Below are 21,138 nucleotides of genomic sequence, written 5' to 3'. Positions count from 1 at the left end.
GCTATTTCTGCAGTCAGATCTCAGAGGGAAGAATAGTGGGAGTGTGTGTGGCTGAGGAGGGCTGTATATCATCTGAATCTCTAGTACTGAGAGGAGGACCTTCAATCTTTTTATATCATTATATATACGCACAATTACACACACACAAGTCTCATTTTACCACTAGCAAGAACAAATCCTAATATCTATTCTTACACACCTACACAGACTCTCTCACAAGTTGGAAATGTAGGAATTAATTAAGAATAAATGGCTGGCAACCATAAATAACCTTTGCCTAATAATCATTTTGTAGAGGTTTCTGCTCCGTCAACACAAACGGGCTACATCGGCATGCTACATTTTCTAACATACATACATTTAATCGCAAAACTTTTTCTGCGTTAACGCTTCCACACACAAACACATTGACACACACAATGAGACGCACAAACAGACACTCGCTCCCACAAACACATATAACGCTCTGACATGCTAACAAGCGCATCTAGCTGTCCAGTGTTTAACTTTTCTTGTGCACTTTGTCCTTTTTTTTCCAGCCTGCATCCAAAATTACCAGTACATCCTCTCCGGTCATACGTGTATCAGCCACAAGACAACTTGGTGTCCTTCAGCTCGAGCCCTATCTAACCCTTCCATGCTATTTCGAGTTGAGGCACAGTTGGAAAATTTGATAGTTATCCGAAACCACTGACGGAGAGAGACATTGTGTTGGTTATAACCAGTTGAAAACAATAATCCACACTGCAGTCTAATTTCTGGTTGTGGCTCATACTTGCGTTGTTAGATCGTCTAGGCGATCAGCCGCCTCTCGCAGGAGCTATGAAACTGAACGTCTGGCAGATATCTGATCAGATGCTAGATCTGGAGGGAGAAGTGTAGTCTCACATGATTGATGTGTTCGATTCATGAGCTAGGGTTGACTACTGACTACACTTGACAGTGAAAATAAACATTACATGACATTATCATCATGCACTGGTTGAAGCGCTTACCATGTAACTGAAATATTAATTAGACATAAGTAAGACAAAAGTCAACAGTTACAGCTCCAACACTGTAACTGTTGATATCCTGGTTTTAACCGTTATCAAGTTTACAAAGACAGCTTGCTACCTAACATAGCGTTAGCTTGCTAGGCTGTTGTCAATATTACCTTGATAATGTTGCCAAATTTCCTTCAATTGAGGCGTTTTTCTACACAGCCCTCACCAACTACTGGCAGTACCACCATATTCGCAGCTCTGGGCACAGACCTCGACACATCCACGCAGTACTGTGGTGTGTGGGATTGATTGCTAATGACTGGATAGCCAAGACACGCCTACTCATTTACATACCGTGAATAAATACAGAAATAAATAAATATTAAAATAAAGAAAAACAGATATAAATGTAAACAGAAAAAAATAAATTGTGAAATAATTGAATATGAAAATAAATGAATACAAAAATAAGGAATTTGTCAAAAAAATAAAAACATTTAATAAAGTTATTTTTATATTTCTGAATATATTTATATATTTTAAATTAATATGAACATTTATTTGATAATTGAAGCTTTTATTTCTACATTTCTGTCTTTATTATTTTATTTACTTATTTATTTATTCGAGATATTTATTTATTCATTTATTTCAGTCCTCCATAGACCCGTTCCCTGCGTCTGTTTGGAGCATCAGCTCTGTGCGTCCTCAAAAATGAACTCTACGTGTACGCAAGATGCAATATGCACATGAACGGTAGGGGCAGTGGAGAGGCAAAGGGGAAGCATCCACAAAGCAGGGACAACAATTGCACTAAGTTTAGAAGACAAGCTGACAGACCAAGTCTGCAATTATCCACATCTGTACGATATGTTATTGCCCATGCACAGTAACAAACATGGCTGTCAAAATGGCTGGGGACGGAAAAGTTCCATATCAGAAGTCGACGTGGAAACCTGCAAAACTAAATGGAAAGAAGTCCGGGACCGTAACATCCGTGCAGGGAGGAAAATGTTGGAGAAACGGAGTACGGACAGTGCCGACTGTGTTCTGTCCACCCAACAGTGTCACTGTGTCTGTTGTTTACATCTCGCATCCGTAGTTGCATACGACCTGAGCTCTTTGGTGTGCCTTCTAGAGGTATCCCCCAGTAACACGCGTAGTGCACAGACAAGTATGTGAACAATTACCTTCATGACGCAGAATGCAAGGTTAAAAAGCAAGTGTACTTCCTCGAAAACTCTCCCAGACTCAGAAAAATCAACTAAGTGAAACAAGCATGTGGCTGAAAAGAACAGAAAAGTCAGTGTAACAAAGTAAAATCAAAATCAAAAGTCTAGTGTTTGTTTAATGCACAATCTTATTAATTAGGGACAATGTTTGCATTTACAGTGATGTTGTTTTTTGCTGTAGTATTTTATCTATAGTGCAGATAAAGAAGAACAAAACACTGTTTCCACAGCAACATTCAGCAGCTGTACTATCTCCTCCATCTGTTGTCCTTTTTGGGTGAAAGACCAAAGAAGGGAAAAGGCGATGTAGAAACTGCGATGAAGGAAGGAGATGACAGGAAGGGAGTGAAAGATGGAATCAAATGAGAGACAGGGCTACACCCGAACACACACAAACACACACACACACACACACATTCACACACTAGGAAGAGAGCTGTGTTAAAAAACACAATTTGAAAGCAATGAGAAAATCAGTGCTTTAACTTGCTCATAACAATATTTAAATCATAAAAGCAGACTTTTTTGTTTTGTTTGTTTGTTGACATTTGCGATAATGAGGCAATTCAACAATGAAAGCATATTTTGACAACCCCAAAACATTAGATCTATGTTTTGTAACACATTGAAAAGAGCAAAGTGCATCAAGGATGAGCCCCGAACTGGTTATCTTTTCCATTTCATTAAAGATAAGCAACAGCAGTTTTCCTGAGATTTTGTAGGGGAAGCATCCCAGACTGCCTCCCACACACTGAGATGATATGGTCCCGAAGGAAATCCCAAATTAGTTTGAGCTGTAGGGTTAAAAATGTACCATTTTAGATAATCATCACTACATTATGAATTGATTGGGAGGGATCACCGCCCTCGGTGGTGACAAAATCTTTATAGTTCTGGTGGGAAAGAGCTTTAGAGTAAACAAAGACAAAAGAGAAGTTGAAAGTGTCTCAGTGTAGTTTTTTCTTATTCATTGTAACTCGAAAAGATTGTGAATCATTTTTAGGAACTCCCTCATTGAGTTAATTGGTACCACAGCATACCAAACTCCAATCCATTCAGTGAGCCCTCATTGTTTTATTTATGTTCCCCCTCTAGTTTGTGACCCATCTACACAGGCACTTGAGCAATGGAGTAAGTGGAGTCAATGCATCACTAATATTTAATAAGGGACAGTAAAGTGATAGTTTTGCTCACCCAAAAAACAAACACGTCTTCCGAAGGTGTCTAATATTTACTCTTCTCTGAGCCCTGATCTGATCAAGTTATTATGGGATGTATCTTACTCATTGGCTGCTCAATCTTCCACTAGCTGGTTGCTAACTTTGCTTGTCTGCAGTTTTCTGACAAGCAGGTTGTGCACAGTTTGTTTATTAAAACTTTTTTTTAACTAAAACTGATGCTGATGAGACCCATGAGAGTGACACAGAGCAGCACGATTGTAAGTCATAAAACCAAAAGATTGAACTGAAAGGTGCTAAAATGACTTTCTGACAGTTCGTCACTGCAAGCTATACTTCTCACAGTGATTTGACTTTTTGTTAATGTGAAAATATAACTGCAGCTCTATCTCTTAATTGTCATCAATATCTTCTCGAGAAGAAACTAAATTAAAGTTGTCTTCTTAGCCCTGTGCAATGGCATTAACACCCCCTTATGTTCACATACATAACACTTGCACCTTCATACATAGATACAATTAAACCACACTTTGGCTGGAAACTGCTGTAAAGGCTGCAAATAGTAACTTTCTGACAGTTACAAAAAGCAAATTCTGCTCAACTCTGTCTAACTCTTCTTAAAGGGATAGTTCGGATTGTCGGCACAGAAGCTAGGCTATATGGCTGCAGATAGGGTCAGTTTCACACGTAATCTGTCCAATTATAAGGACGTCCAACCTAAAAACCAATAATGATATCGATTGTATGCTATATTTGAATAATTCACCACATTTCACTTTTCAGTAAGAACGCCTCTATATTTAGCAATACTTTGTGTGGGCCGCAACACATACGTGTTACTGCGCCTGCAGCGTGCAGTATCGGATCAGCTGTTTGGGTCAGCGGTTTACAGAGGAGACAACAAACTAAAGAAAATACAATGTTAAGTGCTGTTCACGGTGGGGACTAGAGGGCATTGTTGTCCTTCATGCCGTGAAGTGTTATACTGTTGAGTGATAAAGGAGTTAGATAGCACTCCGCTCATGTAAACACCAACACTCCAGGCGCAACACTGAGACAGTCATACGCCTTATACAAAACCAACGCCGAATGATCCAGCTTGCTCTTCGTGCTGGAGAGGATACTTTTATGAACCAGAGAACAGGGAGGAGGTACTTTTACAGATGAGACTGGCTGACAGAGAGACAGGGGGAAACTCAACTGTTTGGTGAGTTGCTTCATTCATTTATTTGGCGCTAGCTTTCATGATGGTTAGGTACAGCATTGCTTTTTAGGAAATGTCCAGCTGGTACAGAGCAGCTACCTCTATCTAACACCATTAACACTCAGCAGAACTCTGTGTAATCTATAAGGTAATGAGGATACTCTGTTTCAACAGTCCGGGAAAAAAAACAATCAAGCACCACCGTCACTCACTCACTCAGTTACTTCTGATAAGTATCTCATACAACCCCACTGCAAACAAACCAAACTATCCCATTAATTACAGGAAAATCACAGTTCCATCTACATAATACGAGATTGTATAAAAGTTAGGTATACCCTTTTTTTGACTGACTGCCTGGGTCAGCCCAACACATGGGTCTGTATGTGACTGACTGAGTGATTGAGTGACGGTACTTTCAGAGCCATAGAGAGAGAGAGATGCAACATCGCAATGGCGAATCATGGAGCATATTGAACCTCTACTGATGCGACTCTGTCTATACGAGTCTGGATACTTTTTTGGGGGAGTAGGCGGGGCTGCTCGTCCGCAGCCTACGTCGGCAGCACTCACCTGCTTTCAAACACGTTGTCATCAGCCTCATAAGGTAACACATTGCCCACAAAATCGCACATTGACCTAATGCGGTCAGCCACATACTTGACCTAGTCTTGTTTTATTAAAAAACAAAAACTTAGAAATAAAAAAAAATATTCATTAAACTGTTAGATGTGAAGAAAAATACTGACTTCAACAAAATATGAGGATATATGCAGAAACAAAGGAAATAACAAAACATAAAATGACACAAAAACACATTTTATATTTTTTTGTATTTGTATTTCCACGTATTTCCTTCAAAAAAGTTAATAACTTTTAGCAACAACTACCATTGAAAAGCAACACAAATAAAGACAGACGCAAGCAAAGAGTCCTAAAGAGAGTCTTGCAGGGATGGAGAGGCAATTGCATCAGCTCAAGTTGGATTCTGAGCTTAACTCCTTCTGGGCAGATAAGCAGTTTAATATCCAACTATATTCATAATATTTAAAGTGATGTACTTTTGATGATGAAGTGTGTATTTATGTCTACCACAGTATGCACTACTTCTTACTTATTTATGCCTGTGTGCTCATCTGGCAGCGAGTGTGAAGAGGACAAAGCTGGTGGAGGAGAGCTAAATTCCTCAAATTAAGGCTGGGGCTTTTCTGCCTTTCCTAGAGAGTCTGTTAGAACCTATATTACATTAAGCTTCGGGACCTTTGAGGATGTGCCTGTCAGCAGGTCTGCTTATGTCCCTTGTGTCCCTTCAAGTTTATTTGAGCAAGATATGAGGTTATCTTCAGAAGGAGATACAACCTCTTTGTGACCAGGAACAGATTGAAGGCATCACACATCAAATCTGTGCATACCTTCTACACCAGTCACCACAAGAATGCCAACATCGCTACAAGAAATAAAGCTTAAAAACAGAACCATTCTTCTCATCTAAAATGACCTTAATAGAGATTTCATACCTTGCAGTCTGCATATTTTTGCACATGAAGAACCTCTTCACTTTTATAATTCATGAGCAGAGTGCAGAGGCTATAGGCTCATTCCACTACTGTTTTGCACATAGCTGAAATATTTTACTGGGGTTCCTTAACGCATTTGCATCTGATTTTGTTTAAGATGAACACCCTCTTAGATTTCTATTCAAAGAAAAAGTGAGAAACTAAAGGTGTGTGGCTGAGAGTTGTAAGAGGTAAGAGAGCAGGAGTAGAAAGGAAAAATGGACATGGACAGATAAACATGTGACCAGTCAGGCAGTAACAGGCTTTACACAGCTAGAGGCAAGGGCACTTTTAATATTCATAGAGGTATGTTTCGTACATGTTACCTGGCCCACCTTGGGGTGGTTTCTTATTTCAGGAGTGCCCCGACCTCAGTCTCAACTGAGATGTGTCCAGTTTTGACATGGCAGCTTAACCCCCTCCTGTCCTGTATGAGAGCCCCTGTCCAAGAGAGGACACTCGACTTAACTACACAATTCTGTCTTCCTTTACATTATTGGATTCATTTTTGATGAATGAAAGACAACATCCTTTAAAACCTTTCCAGTCTAATAATATATGCAGTAAACAGTATGCAGTCACATCTGATTGGCTGGCAAAGCCACTTAATGCACTCTACTTAATTGCTTTAGCCACCAGTCTCCTTCAGATAGTGCAGCACAATGCAGAAAGCCTCCATTAAACAACTGCAAAACTGCATTCAAAGTTGAAGTAAGCCAAACGGAGGACGCAGTGGCAGCAGCTTGTCTCTCTTTTGATCAGCTGAATACCAGAGAGGCTTGCAGAACCAATGTGTGTGTCTGCCTCTGAACGAGTGTGTTTCAATAATGGACATAAGCAGGCATCTCTCCTGAAACATGAAATAATGAATGGAGTTGATACGTTAAAGTGGAACAGTTTTGAATAATTTTCTGTGGGACTTCCTGTGTTCAGGCTGTGAGCGGCATAAAAAGAGAAACATTAACTATTCAGGACCAGCTCTCTGAATGTCAGTTAGGTTGAATATCACAGAGCTGTCATGGAGTACAAGTGAACCTCAATTACCACAGCGCAATTTAGGCCACATTCACAACAAGTCAGAGGTTCTGTCTGGTGATGTTCTGCTTTTTTCATATTGTCTAAAAATCCCTTGATAGGACTAAAACCAACAGTGGATGTATCACACTAACAAGTTTTATGTCGTATCCAAAGCCGGACATATCATACTCCTCTGGGCCATTTATGGTAAATGGACTGCACTTTGAACACTCAAATTGCTTTGCACCACACTTAATCCACACACACACATACACTGATGGCACAATTTGGGTCCATGAATTGTACTGGCAAATGATTGCACTGTAACATTTTCATTAGGATGAAGATAGACATCGCAGTTTATTTTAAGTCAATCAACAGAGCCTGTCCTACGGTGGTTGATACTCAGTGGAGCCCTAAACATGGATTTATCTACAACTGCAAAGATGAGACGAGTAAGAGTAACACTATAAATTAGCATTGCACATGTGCTTTAGGAAATGGTTTTGGCTATGGATGAAAGTATTTCATCTTGGGGCTATGCCATGGAATTACATGAAAATGAATTTAAAGACCAAGAATGGTTCTGATGTTTTAGTCTGTTAAAGGATAATTCTGTTTGAATGTTTGTGTTTTTGGCCATCATTACTACAGAGAACACAGCAACATTACAAAAAAAGGCTGGAGGCTGGATAACTATAATGTCAGCAGTAATCGCTCATTGCAAAGTAAAAATTGGCAGTACTGTTTAAAAGTATGTTATACACAGTAGTGGTCAAAGTTGAGCTGGGAAGTCAGTTATAAACTGTGGTAGATGCCTACAACAAACAGTCTGGGTAATAATTGTATCATTTGCCTGCATTTTCTCCAACAAATATGTTTGACTGGTTCCGGGGTCTGATTGCAATTGGTGATTGGTGGTGTATGAGTGGTCAGAACTGAGATAGTGTTTTTTAAAAATGTAGTTCTAAAATCATGAGTAGCCTTAGTTGACTGTGACCCAAACCACATCAGTCATAAACCACAGATTTATGTCCATACATAATCTACAGCATTTGTGTAATCACGTCTACAACCTGTACAATGAACTCCTTCACTTCCTATGAAAACTCATAGTTGTCATAGTAAAACCCAGATCAGTTCAGAGGAGCAATGTATGTATAAAACCAGGAATAGCAAACCACTGGGATTAGGTTTGAACTGGCAGCTTGTTCATTTACTACAAGTAGTTTTAAACATAGACATATATTTCTACCAAATCAAATTTTTCAAGAGGAATTCTGCATTTTAACTTGAAAGCTAAGAAAAATAGTACTTTCTCCCTTCTTGATCCAGCCAATAACCAAGTATCGGGAAGGAAGAAATTGTGTTGATACATCTGTGATATAAACTGAATTAAAGTAATAATTTTGAAGTTAGGTTCCTTAAAGATGTTATCTTGAAGATTTCAGTTTCATTCTCTTTGGTGGCACCTAATGGTGATAAAAAGGAATTGCAGGCACATACGTCTCTTATAACCAGACGTCTACAGTTGGCTCCCTTTGTTTCAGTTGTAACTCTTGATTGTCCTCACTGATGGTCGCTTTCTTTTTTAAACTGTTTGACTTCATCTGAGCATTGAATACGTTTCCTTTTCTTTGGATTTTCACTTATTGTTGAAGTTGTATCTGTAGTCATCGATCTTTTCTTTGTTCAGCCATAGTAGATTACTGTTTACTCGCAACACTTGCAGAGACCGGAAAAACAGCCGCTTAGCTGCACCTACCCTCTCTGGCAGACCAACCACTGCTGGCTGATGGAAAACGAGTTGCTAACGGGGCACCGCTTGTGATTTTTTTTTTTTGCGAATGTTGCCACAGACACCCAGTCCATGATAATACTATATACTGTAAATGGGACATAGGCCCAATCACCATTGTGTTACCTCATTTGGCAATAGATAGTGACTAATCAGGCATTTATTTACAAGACAATCTTCGAGATTATTACTTTAAAGTTATAATTTAGTTTCTCCTATCTCTTTAAGTTGATTTAGTTTTAAGTTGTCATGTTATCTTAGTAAGATATTTCTACCTTCTTGTTTACTCAGGTTACTTCCCTAGTATAAGTTTAATACAGCCCTATTTGCACGAACAATTCTACACAAAATAATGCTCAGTATGCTGAGTATAACCAACTCTGTGACTTACATTGTGTATTGCAGTATAAATAGCAAGAAATATATAAAAAATATAATATTTGGTCTTATATGATTGAGGGATTTCAATCAGCAGAAACACGTACATTTAGTAAGGATAAATATTTATTATTCAGAGATGATGTGATAATGAAATATTGATGACTAAAGAAAATTATAAGTGAGAATGTGTTTGGGTAATGTGAACACTTTAATATGAGAAATGAACAATATAACTAACATGCAAAGTCATGCTCCTGTGGGCGGCTCACCATCTTTTTCACAACTAAAAACCTGGCCTTTTGTATCATTACTACAGAGAACACAGTGACATTGCAACAAACAATGTTGATGATGTTGACACAAAACTGAACAGAAAATCCTCCAAAATGTAAAATAAATATATACAGACTAGTATTCCTCAAAACTGTAAAGACTCTTTTCTCTTCTTTCCTCACTCGTTGCAACCTTTCTGTCCCTAGATGAGTTGCAGTGTGAGACTAAGCCTTTAAGGCTTTAAAGCAAACACTAGTTATTAGATTTGATGCCTACTGTAGTTCCCATGCTAAGTTTAATAACTGAGGGAGGTCTTGGCTGGATCACTTTCTTCTCCATCTGAGCTCCTGCTTGATGAGTCTTTGTTCACACACCTTAGAGATCTCATACACAAGTGTACACACTCTTTGTTTTGTGGGGAGTAGGGATTATGATTATGATTTTATTACTGTGTAAACATCTATATTTAGAATGTGTAGTAGTGTAGTTTAATTACTTTCATTCATGTGTGCACGCATGCTTGCTTTTCATAAATGGTTTAAGTCTTAACATTATTCAGTAACTAAAAAGATTTAATTAAAGCAACTGTGAGTAACTTTCATTTTGTGTTCATTTTGGCAGTCTGTGTGGACAAAAGCAGTAAGCCTGGGAAGCCATTAAGATTGAACCAGATGGCCTGTGCATTTGAACTAACAGATATGGTAGCTTGTCGAAAGTAAATACATAAGTTCTCAACAGTCCCTTGCAATGTTTTGTCTTTATAATAAAAAGCCAACATCATCCCTTTTTTAAATAAAGGTGTTGTTTTTGTACATCATCTGCGCATGGCAATAACGAACAAAAACTCTTGAGTACTACTCACCAACACTCATTGTGTTGTGCCAACTCTGAGTATCCTTGAGGTCTGAAAAATAAGATGAATTAATTTCCTTTAGCATTAAACATTTGTGAAGGTGCCTATTCTTAAAGTTTGAAGCCTCTGTTGGTCACATCCGTGTTTACTATCTTGCAGTGTTCATTTTTCCTGCTGTGTATCTTGGCATGTAGATCTGTAGAATAGTGTGAAACTATTGGCAGGGATATTTTATCCTCAAGTGCACAAACAAATAAATCTGGGACTCACTCCTTAAACAAAAACAAGAAGAGAAACTCTCTACAGGGAAACTTTAAGGACACACTTTATCCTGCACACCAAAACATACAGAATACTGGACTGCTGCTTCAATAAGATGACCTGAAGCTAAAGATTATATTTTGTAGATACTTACATCCAGCGCTTCAGTCACTTTACTCTGGTTCTGGATGAATTCACCAGCTATGTTTACTCTAGGTTTGCACATTCAAGGACAATTTTCCTTCCACTCAACTGATTAGTGTTACTCAACATAAGTGTGCAAACAATGGCCATGATTCCTCAGCAAACTAAAAAATACTTAACGTAAAATTTGGTGTATAAGACGCACTTTTAATACATTTTTTTTCATTAAGTGGGCTGCATCCTATAAACCAATGCGACCAATATACCAGTAAAAATGCAGAGAGAAGTAAAGTATGTTATTGTGTTACGATATTTTACCCAGACGATTAATCTGCTATCGCTGTTTTAAGCGAGGAAAACTAACTTTATTGTTGCTAATGCTTCGTCACGGACATACACTGTCATGATCGCCATTGCAGCCGCCACCCTCACAACAATCACTGTTACCATAGGCTGCCAGCTACCGCTAGCAACAGCACCGGTAGCTAGCATGATTGCAAACTCTACATGTATAAACAGATGGTAGGTTGTAAAGTGTGTGTTTTTAATGAAAATAAATTGAAATTGTGTTAAAATAACTTGTATACACGTTTTTATTCATAAATAGCTACAGAAAACCTTTTTTCCCTCTGGTATAGCCCCCAAAACAGACTGCGTCTTATATTCCGTTGTGACTTATATTCCGGTTTTTACGGTACATGTCCGTGTAGCATTGTTAAATGATCCAATAGATCCTTCTGTTTCTATGTTAGATAAAATTAAGGATACCAGATACAGTGAGGAAAAATACTGCAGCACATCACTCAGTACTTCATCACATTTACAATTCAGTGTTTCCCACTTAGACTGAGAGAGCTTGCTAAAGGGTCCCCACCACCGCCTGCTAGGACACAGAATCCATTATTGAAAATGAAGACGACAACGCTAAGCTTCACTATGCTTGTCCTTAAATGCTCAGTTCATAACACTTCTGCCGCTGATCGTATCACAGCATGTCATCCATCATGCACAGCATTAACCAGTAGACTCCAACTTTATTTTATTATCTCCACCGGCAGTTTCCACTGTGGCTTACCTCAGTCATCTCTTTTTTATAATTGAACTGTGCCATTGAACCATGAATCAGTAATACTAGTTCACAAAACTGCCACACAACTTCCCACAGAGAACGCAGTTATACAATCAATGATCTCTTCTTTTCAGTTTCAGATGTGAAATCAAATGTCTCAGCTTGACAGGTTCACTTTATCTCTGCCCTCGCTGCTGTCTTACCTGAATGCAACACTGTCGGTTTCAGATGAATGTTTCAAATGTCAGCCTCTTGTGGGTTTAGCTGTTTTAAAGGGACCATTTGGGAGACAATGGATAAACATCCTAAGACAGACAGATTGGATGCTGAAGAAGATAAGTAAGAAAAGTTTCTCACAGGAAAAGTTCAGCATCCAATACCAAGCTTGGGCTTAAAACATACTTTTGATTGGACGCGGGACTTCCTGAGAGGCCAACCTTAGGCTGTGCTGATACGGCACCACTTCCTCCTCTCTGCCTGTCAACTTAGGTGCCCCTCAGGGCCGTGTGGTCAGCTCTCTCCTGTTCCCAGCATATCACAAGGACAAAGCTGCCATCCATGAAGGACCTCTATACCCAGCGGTGTAGGAGGTAGGCTGACTGCCACAAACTGTTCTACCTGCTGTTCTCCCTGCAGGCACCTCGTCAGATCAATGTCAGTTTGCAACAAGTAAGATGTTGGCTGTTTTTGCATCATACACTCACAGCAAGAAATGTGGACATCAAAGTCACTGAAGTTTATTTAAGAGGATTTTACAAAATGTACCGGGACATTTCTCACAGGGCATTACAAACTGTTCATTATGTGCTCTTATTTCACATCAAGGCCTTTCATTAGCACTAATAATGTGAAGTGGAACATGCTTTGACTTAGATCTATAAAGTGTCTAGTAATCATCTCCCAAGTAAGTTTCATGCACAATATTGGAACCACTGCAACTCTTTAAATAAATCAGAATAATGACTCATGAAGCAGCTCGAGGAAGATTTGGCTCTGTGCTGTATTTTCTCTACTTCAACAACATCTAACATCTTTTACTCATATGCTGACAGCTCAACTCCTCCATTACCAACTTTTAAAGTCGTGACTCACTTTCTTTCCCAAGAACCTCCTCTAATGTTTCAGTTGCTCTCAACAGTTTTCTGCCTGTTAAACATGCATTTTGTTTCTTCAGGTGACAGTGCACTGCTCTAAATTTGAATGTTTCAAATGGCAATTCAAATGCTCTTATCTTTCTAATGTCATGCTGGAGAAAGCGTGTGGATATTTGAAGTTAACAGCCAACAAATTCCCTTTCCATTCAGAGATATTCTTTGAATTTAAAAAAGTGTATTGGATTAGAATTGCACAGCCCACCTTACGGAGTGGTTACATTAGCAATTTTTAGTTCAAAAAGGACACTATATGTTAGAATTGTCTTTTATTTTCTTCCTGGTTAGAGGGAATTCAGAGTAATAGTGTAAAAAAGTATCTGTATTTCTGCTCAATCAAAGACTGAGCAGAACTTTAGTGTTTGTGCATTATGTAAAATGTGAAGGTGACATAAAAAATATTATTTGTACAAAATTTACACCTGGAGATGTCACGTTTGTTATTTGTTAATTCAATAACATATTTCATCCACAATTGACACGTGAATTAAATTGTATTATTTCAAAAACTATTATAGAAGTGGTTTAAAGGTAGTTTCAGGCCTCAGTATTGTTTTTGAAGGAGCAAACATACATTAATTTTGCCTTGTTCCAGTTAAGTAAAGACCTCCCCTGATCTCCCGACTCTGCTCCGGCTGATGTCCCAGAAAGCCTGTGCCAGGCAATGACTCACACTGCAAACATGAAGGTCTTGTGTCAATGACTATCCGTTGTTTGTTTTTCCAAGGGTTGTTGTATTGTTGTTCAAACCCAACCCTGTCGACAAGGAGAGAGATTCTTATTTGAAAAGCTGTGGCCATTTTGATTTGGTTTTCAGGGGCTTTTAAAGTACTATTCAGTCAAGGCCTCCTAAAACACCGATGGAAATGAGAAATAAGATAGAGACAGGAAGCTCTAATAATACTGTGTTTCAAAACATAATTCGAGCCAATCTTGGATGCCATGCTGTCAGCCATTAAATGTTGATATGAGAAAATAACCGTCACAAGACGGCGAGAGAAAAGCAGTGGGGAATGTAACAGGTGGTACAAAGAATGGAGAAACTGAAAAAGTAGGCACATAAAGGAGGATTACATACAGTGAATGGAATTGTGTCCAAAATGCTTTTTTATGCATTATATCAGAATGTTTCTGTTTATTCAAGAAGAAAGTCAAGTTGGAAATGGCAGGACCAATACTTAATCTACATGTAGGATTGGACTGTCAAGGTTTTTAAAATATTGTGAAAACTGTTGTGTAAATGATTCCAACTCCTTAAAAACAGTGTAAGGGAACTTTAGCACCCTATTTTACAGATTCTACTAAGAAATCTGTAGGCAGGGACGGATTTTTGGGACGTCAAGTGTTCTGGTTTCTGTTTGTACTACGCTTGTATTCCTAGTCATATTGAACAATCAAGTATCAGCAGGCTGTGGTGTATGCAGGAAAAACAGTCTGTGTGGAGAGCAAAAGCAGGCGGAACATAATGCGCCATAATGACATCCCATCTCCCATCACCGGTCATCTGACAATGATTTAGCTTCTTATTAATCTCTATAAACAGACATCTGCATGCTAACAGCTAACAATATGTTAGATCTAAAATTCTACTTGAGATCAATTCCCTTGAAGCTGTGACACAAAAGCGTTTCAGCGTTCAGATTTCCCAACTTCCTCGAATGCATCAGATATGATCCGACCTGCGTTCAACAAACAAGCATTTTAAAAGTTGTTTCCTTCTCCTCTTGAGGACAGACCTGACAAAGCTTGCATTTTTACTTTTTGCTAATCTGCATCATGATGTTGAAATTTCGGCAGAGCAATCACAAGAAAAACGGTTTCTTTTTTTGCAAGAATGCAGCATGCGGAAAAGGAACTCTTGACTGGAAGTCGTTTATCGCTAACCGCTGGCTACACGCCCAGCATGTTCACTGTCCCCAGAGGCTATATCATCGTCAGATTATAGCCAATGGGATCAGAGATTGGCACTCTATAGACAAGATGCTCTGAGGTTGAAAGCAACAGTCACAATAAATCTGAAATGTGAAATTGGCTGACTTGTTCTCTTCTGTATAATTTAGGCGTAACTGTAATGTTTAAAGTAATACACTTAAATGCTGTGTTAGCTTCTTTAATAAAATATGTCTACCCCACAGTGTCATTGTATAGCAGGTGAGACACACTTAGAGACAGTCTCCAGCCCAGTGTTACCATCATCAACTAAACTTAGTGACCTTAGTGCTGTATTACTTAAAGCCATAGACATCTAAAATCAGGTGTCTGTGTTTAAACTACTGCTAACATTTATTTAAGAACCTACCGTTGAAATAATGTTACTTCTCTCCTTCCTTTTCAGAAAGTAAACTCTGTGCTGTCTATGACCATGATTACCTTGAGTGAAATTTGAAAACCTGTCTGCTCTGCACCATTTAACTCAGAAGTGACATAGTGGTGTTCTACGTGGATATTATAATGAACAATAACTGTGATTGATTTTAGAAAAGGAACGAATCAGAGTCACAGAAATGACAACTTGACAACTTGTTAAGCCTAAATATATCTTTCTCACTCCTTACTCAAGATGCCGGGTTTAGAAAATATCATTCTTTAAATCATTTGTAAGTTTATGACTCAAAAAACGTTTCTTCCATTTCAACTAACAAACAGAAACAAATACCACTTCACCACTGAAGCTATAGGCAACAAATCCACATTTGCATGAGATGTCTTTTCATGTTATTCTCCATATATACTTCTTAACGCTGCTTTGTATCCAAGGCGGCTTGTCACACACAACAGCAACAACACACTTGTTCGCTGCAGCCTCTCAGGGAAAGCTTTATGCTTGTCTCTCTTACGCTTACATGGTCCACAGTTTGGTCATGGTTGAAATACTGTATATCAACACATATTAGAGTATAGTATAGACATGCACGATTCCCAGAAGATGATGTGAGCATTTGGTATGACACTTCCTCTTGCACCATTGTTAATTTTAAAGGCCAACACCAATTAAACACCAGTTGAGACCACATGTTTGCACGGAAAGTGAAAAGTGTAGTTGTGACAACCATCTATTGGATTGCCCTAGAATTGGGTCAGACAATCAAAGTCCCTGTAGGACAAGTTATATGATTCCTTAACTTTCAATATAGTGCCATCATTAGATCAAATAATGAAAATGACCAAATGATAGCATGGTCACACAGTAAACTAAGATGGTGAACAGTGTAAACACTATTCCCTGCTAAACATCAACATGTTAGCAAAGTTAATGTGAGCATGGTAGCATTCTGACATTAGCACAGCACAGCCTCAGATCAGAGTTTTACTTTACATATAGATTGTACACTTGTAGCAGCTTTGAAAATACTAAGCTAGACCAAAAGGGATTTATCAGACCAGTAGTAGAGAAACTTTCCTCTGTGAAGATCATAATTATTTTTTCAGAGCCTCATGTCAAGCCTCTGAATGGTATGAAAAATCTTCACTTTAAAAGCTGTCCTTGAACTATTATCTTTGTCTGATCAAGTAAGCACCTATTTTTCTCTCTTTCTGCGTGGCTGCCAGTGCAGACTGAGAGATGACTGCAAAGCTACACACTACATTATTTGGAATTCTGTTATCATGCTTTATACGAATTGAAAATTAATTCAAGATATCCTGTGGGTAAAGCAGATATGATGTGGTAACCAAAGCATGTCTGTCTTTAAATTATAGATGTGCAACCTACACAAATGCTGATGATGATACACACATACCTACACATTAACATAAACACGCCTTCATGCTCCTGATGACAGCTCCAATACTGTAGTGTCAGATAAGGCAGATGGACTTTATTATATATATTCATTTTCTTATATGTCATTTCCAGCAACCATCATGATTTTGATAAGGAAATGAGGCACAATTTGGCAAATAGGCTAAAAACAACAATATAATATTTATTTATTTCGGTGTTAGAAGTGTTGTAGATGATCCCGTAAAAAGCTTCAGGACAGCAGTAAGGGTGGTTAAACAATGCTTTGTGTTTCCTCAGGTATTTTTGTTTTGGAAATATAATGACCTGCTCCATGACTTGAATCTGTAGCAACATATGAAGGGGAATACACCAGCTGATCATACGTAACATTATAGGCAAGTAGGCTGTCAGTGGTATACTAGATATAAACAATGCATGGAGAACAACAAGTACAGAACATTTGTGGAGCAGCCACATTATAAAACAGGACACTTCCTTTCCTGTGTCTCAGAAACATTTGTGAAAAAACTGTCTGTTCATCAGCTTCTTTAATCAAGTGCCTAAGCACTTGTGCTCTTGCAGAGATCTAACCACTTTTGGAGTTATGTAGATTTAATGATATCAGCCATTTTTATACACTTATGCACAGCCCAGATCGCTGTGAATCAACATGTTAAAAGAGTTCTATTTTTTTTTTTCATTCCTAATGTTTTTTTTCCCCCACACAGTTCAAAATACCAAAATACGATAAAATCTCTGCTTTATTTGTATGGAAAAATTACACTGATGCATGTTGCCTGCTTGTAGTCACAACTCAATAGACAAATGACTGTTGGATAATGTTTTACCGCCTCATTAGACACATTCCTATCCGTACAGGTTTGTGTTGCCATGTTTCTTACTGCATCCTGCTTTTTGTCTGGGCAAAACGCAGACAGGATGTTTCCGTCTACAACCGCATTTATCTCCTGCTGAAGCGCACAATGGGTTTTGGGCAATGTGTCACTGAGCACTGAGCAGCTGTGGCTGAAGTGTGATGAGTCGCCCACATCGTTTAATGACCGGCTTTTCTAGTTTTTGCATGATGAGGGGTCCTTGGGCAAGTTACACAAAGCTGCTTCCTTATGGTTGTGCGATTGGTGTGTGAGAGGTTTGAGTGTGAATACGATTTCATCCTGATGAGCAGGCACCAGGCATTAGTGTCTTCAGTGTGTGGATGTGTGAGTGCAAAGCTCTTTGAATGGTCAAGGGGAGTAGAATGTGCTTTATAAGTGCTGCCCATTTAACCATGTGTTCATTTGTCTGGACCAAGTCTTGATGTGGATTATGAAATCTCACACATACATACATAATAAGCTAAATTATCAGGGAATATTGTCTTTACCGTTTGTTAGGATGTTATGGTTATGGCATTGTTAACACCAGTCATGCTTTAAAATTGAACTCCACTTATTGAATATTACCTTTTTAAAAAGAAGAATATAAATTAAAGCTCCTGTGAGGAGTTTTTTGCTGGTTGTGAAACAGACTGAAATGTTTAATGCCTGAAACGGCTGGCAGGGGGTAGGTGTCAGACGAAGCGATTAACTGCACGCTGCCTTTGTTTACATTTTCCAGGGACAAAATTTAAAGTGAGTGATACATATGACTTTTAAAAAAAGCAGGATGAGATGTTTTGTTAAAACCATCACTTGAGCATGTACAGGACAAAATCAGCAAAGAGATAAGAGGTACGGCTTTGTCCACAAGACGCGTATAATTATTAGTTTTTTCACATCCATGCAGTCGAAGTCCCTGAGACCTGTAAACATGAACAAACTTCTATTCTGCCTTTTCACATACTTAACAGGTGATTACTGCAATGTAATCAACCTGTTTACATTCATTCATCTTGTTAGAGAGTGTGAATCAGTGGTTTTGCAGTACAGATAGCTTTTTGTGTTTTACTACAAAACAAACATTGATTTAGGCTGTTATTTATTAATGCAGAAGAATAATAGCAGCTTTTTTCTCTATGTTCCTTTTTTAAATATGTAGTATTAAATCACTAGTATAAATCTGTTGATGAATCATTGGACTCTGTAGGTCATTAACATTTTACTTACCTTTGATGTCAGTGGAAAGATCAACTGTGTCTCATGAGGTCACATTTATTATGCTTTTGTGTCTGTGTAACTAAGAGTCATGTGTTTGTAGTGACAGTCAATACTTTAGCCAGAGATGAAATGTGAGGAATCGACATCAATCTGTGATGTCCAGAGAAATATAAATCTGCTGCAGACACACAAATACAGACACATACCAACATAAAAAGTTGCATAAGAGATTCATAAGAAAGTCAAACTCAAAGTCATGTAAAAAATAAATAACTCAATAATCAATTTTAAATCTTTGTTTTTCTATAGCGTTTCTCTGGTCTTCTTCACATCCCGCGTACAGACACTTTGGGACTGCCTGAGAATCACGCAATCAATGAAAGAAAAGAAAAAAACAATCAAATGCAGCCTCTATTTTCCTCCAACAATCAAACCACCACGGTCTAATGTGTGTGCTTAAAAATCCAAGCTCAGTTTAATGACTTGTTTTTGTATATATATATTTATATATTATTCCTACAAATACATGGTTTTCAGCACTTTGAAAAACGTTCACTTTCCTCAATAAAGCAAGAAAGCTAGAAATATCCTACAGTGAAAAAAAAAGACAAAGACAAACCATTTGACAAAAAAAAAAAAAAATCACAAAGAAAGACAGAAAACTATTGAGTGAAATTAAAAAACAACATCCTGTACAAACACTATGGCCCAATAATTTAAGAAAATAGTGTCTCTAAAACGTTCATATTGCTTTGTACCTCCACTGACCGGGCAAAGCCCACCCTGTGCAACACCAGGTAGTTCAGACAGCGACCACAGAGGGCGCCAGATCCCAGCTGCTGATGTCACTCCAGAGGTGAGTTTAGGGTCAAGCTGCAGCCAGTGGCATGCAGGCATAGCAGAAGAGAAACAGTCCTGTTTTTAATGTTTCATATGTCTTCTTCTTCTCGGGTTGTTTTGGCAGTAACAATACAAAGACAAGGGATGGTCACACTACTACAGTACTCCACTCCTTATGAAACCAAGGATGTTTTAACTGTTTGTTGTAGTTTTACCATTATTACTCTCTACAGCATTATTACTAGAACTATCACCATCACAGATACACAGAGTGCATCGTGTGTTTATGTATGTGGAGGCTTCGTCCATATGTGTGTGGGTGTGTGTCTGTATGTGTGTTGGAGTATCAGTGTTCAGTGCTCAGAGCTTGTCTTCTCAAAGGAGAAACTGGGAAGAGTCAATAGCTTGGGGTTGGTGTTGGGGTTTGGCGAGCCTCCATCTTGTCCTGATCCCTCTCCAACTCCCAGGTCAAAGGAGTCCTTGGATTCACTGGAGGGTGCTCTCCTCCTCAGGCAACTGTCCCGGCTGGGTAGAGGAGGGGGCATCCCTAATCCTCCCAGCCCAATCCCCCCTAGTCCACCCAGGCCCGGATAGAGGCCAGAATGAGGCTCCAGTCCGTCAGGGGGGTCCACAGAGATGCAGGGGGGGCTCATCTTCTTCTTGCGTCTTGGTGAGGGCAGCGAGGTCTGGGTTGGGGTCTGGCTGTGGATCTGAAGGCTGTCGGCCCGCGACACAAAGCCAGAGGAGGTGGAGGTGGTGCTGCGTTGGGGGCTGGACTCCACCGATGAGCACACCTCTACAGAGTGGCGTCGCGGGTCGTCCAACCAGGAGTAAGGGCGGGGGCGGGGCAGGAAGTCTCTGCGGCCATGTGTGTCAACGCTATGGAACCTTTTCAGCTGCCTTAAACATGGACTCTGGCTTTCCTGTTTGTCTGTGTATTCACTGTAACCTTCATTACTGTCGCCACTGTCCTCTGCTGTGATGTCATCACTGCCAGCCAACCCTGCACATGTAATAAGCGACACTTCCTGATCCACCGAAGCCTCCTCCTGTTGGTGCAGCCTGGCTGGTAAGGGCGGAGGAGGCGAGGAGGAGGAAGGGGAGTAGGATGCGAGGCAGTGGTGGTCATGAAGCTGGGTGTGTACGCTGCTTGGACGGGAGGGTTTAGGGGAGGCACCTGGTGTGGCAGGAACCAGGCAGAGAGCAGGCTGCTGGCGATGATGGGAGCAGGGTGAGGGGGAGGTGGAGGAGGCAGAGGTGGAGGTGGAGGGGGATGGAGGGAGGCCTAGGGAAGCCACATTCACAAGTCCTTCAATGCTCTCCCCTCCGTCTGAACAGAGGGCCTCCTGGGAATCAGTAGACACTGCAACCTGGA

General features: G+C 39.4%; 1 protein-coding gene across 6 annotated transcripts in view; it reads right to left on the bottom strand.

Moving 5' to 3' along the window:
* Positions 1–19,374: 19,374 nt before the first annotated feature.
* The window catches only part of cacna1g (calcium channel, voltage-dependent, T type, alpha 1G subunit), a 146,113-nt gene continuing 144,349 nt past the window's right edge, over positions 19,375–21,138 (bottom strand). For all 6 annotated transcript variants that reach the window (XM_069664473.1, XM_069664477.1, XM_069664478.1 and 3 more), the window contains one exon: positions 19,375–21,133. In XM_069664473.1, coding sequence (XP_069520574.1) covers positions 20,117–21,133 — 1,017 coding nt within the window. In that variant the 3' untranslated portion in view covers positions 19,375–20,116. The remainder of the gene's footprint in view (positions 21,134–21,138) is intronic.

This window comes from Semicossyphus pulcher, unplaced genomic scaffold, assembly GCF_022749685.1.
Source record: "Semicossyphus pulcher isolate SPU_LCO1_2020_fin unplaced genomic scaffold, fSemPul1.0.p SCAF_16, whole genome shotgun sequence".
NCBI lineage: Eukaryota > Metazoa > Chordata > Actinopteri > Labriformes > Labridae > Semicossyphus > Semicossyphus pulcher.
This window is presented reverse-complemented; position numbering and strand designations above follow the sequence as displayed.